This window comes from Thunnus maccoyii, chromosome 17 (assembly GCF_910596095.1).
Source record: "Thunnus maccoyii chromosome 17, fThuMac1.1, whole genome shotgun sequence".
Taxonomy (NCBI): domain Eukaryota; kingdom Metazoa; phylum Chordata; class Actinopteri; order Scombriformes; family Scombridae; genus Thunnus; species Thunnus maccoyii.
In genome coordinates, this window is record NC_056549.1 from 20,846,255 (window position 1) to 20,850,619 (window position 4,365).

At 40.2% G+C, this 4,365-nt stretch overlaps 1 protein-coding gene across 1 annotated transcript; it reads left to right on the forward strand.

Moving 5' to 3' along the window:
• The first annotated feature begins 31 nt into the window (after positions 1-31).
• On the forward strand, positions 32-4,066 carry atp6v1d (ATPase H+ transporting V1 subunit D). Its single transcript, XM_042391391.1, has 9 exons — positions 32-248; positions 1,447-1,564; positions 2,001-2,080; positions 2,176-2,243; positions 2,336-2,380; positions 2,456-2,559; positions 2,985-3,051; positions 3,137-3,215; positions 3,343-4,066. Exons 1-9 carry the CDS (start codon positions 208-210, stop codon positions 3,485-3,487), a joined length of 747 nt encoding a protein of 248 aa, XP_042247325.1. The 5' UTR covers positions 32-207; the 3' UTR covers positions 3,488-4,066.
• Positions 4,067-4,365: the final 299 nt, after the last annotated feature.

Sequence of the window (4,365 nt, forward strand, 5' to 3'; positions counted from 1 at the left end):
CCAGCTGATCATCACGCAGAGGGAGAGAGACGGACAAGATCACGAAACATCGCCTCAATCTACACAGCTAATCCTGCATGAAGAACAACGGTTATTAGTAATACACGCGCATGTTAATAGATTAGACTAAAATATAACGTTTTAAGTATTTATCTGAGTTAACGGAAGTGAACAGAAGACCTCAATCATCGACCAAACGGCAAGAAGATGTCTGGAAAAGACAGGATCGACGTATTCCCCTCCAGAATGTAAGCAGCTTGTTTGGTAGCGAGTTGCTAAAACCCTGTAGCTAGCCAACTATTATTATGCTATTTTGCTGACTTGTTGTCTCCCAGTCTCTCAGATTGACAATTTCTTGCTTCAATCTGCATGTATCCATGAGTCAGTTCTGCATTGTGATCTAAACCTTATTTTAGTTTATATCAGTGCCAGGTTGCTGTTTAAAAGAGGAAGAGTCCTTCTGTTATCATGTGATGCTTTCTAACATGATCCAAGGGTGAGCTGTCAGTCTGAGATGGTGTCTGAAACTTACAGATAGTATAAATCTTGACTTTAACATTGTGTAACTTGAGTGTTTACTAATAAGTGAATTTCCCTGTGTTGTCTGCAAGTTGCAATCATTTTTACCACATTGATTCAATCACACCAGCTTCTTTGAAGCCTTTGTATGTGACAGAGACATTTTAAACCCAGAAATTGGCTGTGTTTTTGACCTGTACATGGATATAGTTTTTTTCCACCTGATGATCTGATCAATTATGAAGCCGATGATTGCAAATATCATTCCCGAACAGGAGTACAAGTATCCCAGGAGGTACTTCTGCAGTTGTCATGTGGTACATGGAAAGATTGTGGAGTATTTGAGCTTATCAGAAATATGGAAAATCTGATTTGATTATATACATTCACACATGTATTTTGTATGAAAATAAGCACACAAGAAAGATTACAAAATTTGTGTGATGCCGAGCTTTAGTACAGTCATTATCACATTATCTGTGGTAGTCTGACTGCACAGGATATGCCTCACCTGAGTCATTTATAACACCTTAACACTAAGTGACATGATGAAAACTAGTTAGAAAAACAACAACACAAACCTAAGACGTCCAGTTTCTGCTACTCCAAATGATGTTACTATGAAGGCAATACCAGGATAATCTTCTTCTCTTGTATGGATTCACATCCAGCTGTGTTTCCTTTGCAGTCAAATACAGCCAAACAATTCCTTGAAGGTCAAGGTCATGATGGAGAGGAACTACAAACAAACTGTCTGTTAATGGCTAATGATTGGCAGGATTACCAAAAAAAAAAAAAAAAGCTAAACAACTGGAACCTTTTTTCAAACACACATATATAATCTCTATGTGAATCCTGTGTGTTTGTAATGTAATTGGCAGTTTTAAAATAAAACATTCATGTGTGTGTTTTGTTTTGTGTTTGCAGGGCTCAGACCATCATGAAGGCTCGGCTGAAAGGAGCGGAGACCGGCCGCAACCTGCTGAAGAAGAAATCCGATGCCCTCTCAATGCGATTTCGTCAAATTCTTCGTAAAATTATTGAAGTCAGTTTGTTTTCAATGCACGTACACTTTAAATGCAACGCAACTCACTAAAACTAATGAAATCTTAATGTGACAGACCTGTAATGTTCAAGTTTTGTTGACACTGTTTGAGAAAAATGTTCATTCAACTTTATGGCAATTTTAGACAATGTAGTTTGAGTTGCTGCTGAATTGCATTGCCTTATATTGAGAGGTGTTTCTAATATTTAGTCTACCCTCATTAATCGAGTGGAAGAACTATTAGAAACACCTCCCAGTACAATACAATGCAATTCAACAGCACCACAAAATACATTGTAAAACTGAATAAAGACTGTAACAACTGAACATTATAACATGAAGATAGGTATTCATGAAGGTAGTATTTATTGCATTTATTGTATTAGACTGCAATAGTTTCTCACATCAGTCCGAATTGTTTTCTCTGTCTCTTTAGACTAAGACCAATATGGGAGAGGTGATGCGAGAGGCGGCCTTCTCTTTGGCTGAAGCCAAATTCGCAGCTGGAGACTTCAGGTAAGAATCAGTGTAAGATGATGTTACGGTTTGTTATTTCAGGCACAGAGAAGACGCCTCCGCGATTCCTCTGTAATCTGTAATTCTGTCCGCAGCACCACTGTAATCCAGAATGTCAACAAAGCTCAGGTGAAGGTCCGAGCCAAGAAAGATAACGTTGCAGGTCAGCTTCTAAAATGTCCATCTTCCCGCTTTTATCATCACTGTCAAAGGGCCGAGACAAGTTCTTATTCGTGCTGTGTTTTGTTCCTCCAGGTGTCACCCTTCCAGTTTTTGAGCACTACCAAGAAGGCGGGGACAGTAAGTAATGAATAATAAAATGAGTTTTTTGACTAGTTAATGGCAGAGAGTTCTCACCTTCTTTATGTTCGTCAGGTTATGAGCTGACTGGTCTGGCCAGAGGAGGAGAGCAGCTCTCCAGGTTGAAGAGGAACTATGGCAGAGCTGTGGAGCTGCTGGTGGAGTTGGCCTCCTTACAGGTAGGGGGTGCTGTTACATATAAGTAAAGGTTAATGAATCCATTCTCACAGTCATTTCTGGGTCATTTCTTGGGTGGAAACACATGATGGATTGGAAAAGGTTGAAAAGACCTCTATGTATTGTGTTTCTTCATTGTGTGTGTAACCTTAACCCTAACCTTAAACCTAACCCTAACTTTGGCCTAAATGCTAGATTGGATGGACCAGAGGGACGAACTTTCGCAAATGTGGTTAGGTTTAGGTTAGGATACAAATCTTGCGAGAGTTTCACAAATCTTCCCTCAGCCCATCCAGTCTACCACCAACCTTAGCCCTAACCCTAACTGTAGCACTAACCCTAATGCACTTGTGCGAGAGTTTGTCCCTTCGGCTGATCCAACCTGACATTTACTGATTGAAAAATTCTTCTCTTTTTCTGTCTGCAGACATCTTTCGTCACTCTGGATGAAGCCATCAAGATTACCAACCGCCGTGTGAATGCTATTGAGCATGGTAAAATCACACTTCGTATCAAATTGTTGCCTTTTTTCTTTTAATAATTCATGAGAGCTCATCTGGTCTTATGCGCACCTTTCAGTGATTATCCCCCGGATCGATCGCACCCTCACCTACATCATCACAGAGCTGGATGAGAGAGAACGAGAGGAGTTCTACAGGTAAAACTGTCTAAAAAATCCCAATATTTTTTCATCCCTATTATAACATTTAAACAATCAATTTTCAAATGAAATGTTTATCTGATTAGACATGCAACAGCATCACTTCTTTTCCATATATTTCCAGGCTGAAGAAGATCCAAGAGAAGAAGAAGCAGCTCAGGGAAAAGACAGAACGTGAGATCGCCGCCCGCCTGGCTAAACTGGGTCCCATCGCAGAGCCCGCCAACATGCTGACAGAGGAGACGGATGAAGACCTGCTGTTCGAGTGATGTGCTCCTCAGGCACCCTTCAACCTATTTATTTTGTGCCTCTCAGGCCAAGTCTGTGTCCTCTCATGCAAGTGATGAAAGTTGTTTTTTGTGTACTTGTCTGTGATGATTTGTTTTATTGTTCTTCGGTGCTGGAAGGTACTGGTGCGTTTCCAGATTTGTCACTGTACAGAACCAGAGTGTCTCACCGCACTTGGCTGTTCCCAACAAGGGAAGTCAAAATAATCTAAATAATCTAAAAGTGAATATTATGTATGTTAACACATGGGGTTTTTGCGAGTTAAATCTAAGAAGCATTCCGTGTGATCAAGTTGTATATATTTCAATTTCCTCACAACATTTAGAGCCATTTGCATGCTGTAAAGCTAAAAGGTGGTTGTAGAATTCAAAGAGTGTGTGAGTCTGTGTCGTGGAGGCCCCGTCCCCACTGCTGACCTCATATCTTGAGGTTGTCGTTACCTCATTTGAGGATGTTTACTGTTGCACCAGAACCTCCTGTGACCCCCCGCTGTAAAACGTGATATGCGAATCAACAAAGTCCAACACTTCATCCTAATAAAGGTATTCTCAACATTCAAACATTGCCTGGATTTTCTTGCTAAGATTCAGAGTTTGCTACAAGTGGTCTTTGCAATAATGCAGAAGCTCTTCAGTTCTGTCCACAAGGAAGAAAGTGTTTGGGAGACTCAGCTGGGTGAGGAGTGGCAGCCATTTTGCACCAGAATGTGATATTTAACACATTATTTTTAGTTTGGCATTGGTAAGAGTTGAATTAGTGCGTTTCTGTGATAATAAAAGCTAATTTAAAATACAATTTCTTCTGATGTAAGAATACACAGTTTGCCAAGATACATCAGAGCATATACATACACCAGTCA

What these genes read in the sequence shown, in the direction of transcription:
- atp6v1d (XM_042391391.1), top strand. Translation starts at nt 208, where the DNA reads ATGTCTGGAAAAGACAGGATCGACGTATTCCCCTCCAGAAT. An exon ending in CAAGAAAGATAACGTTGCAG is followed by an intron (nt 2,244 to 2,335) that starts GTCAGCTTCTAA and finishes TTGTTCCTCCAG; the next exon opens with GTGTCACCCTTCCAGTTTTT. An exon ending in TGGAGTTGGCCTCCTTACAG is followed by an intron (nt 2,560 to 2,984) that starts GTAGGGGGTGCT and finishes TTCTGTCTGCAG; the next exon opens with ACATCTTTCGTCACTCTGGA.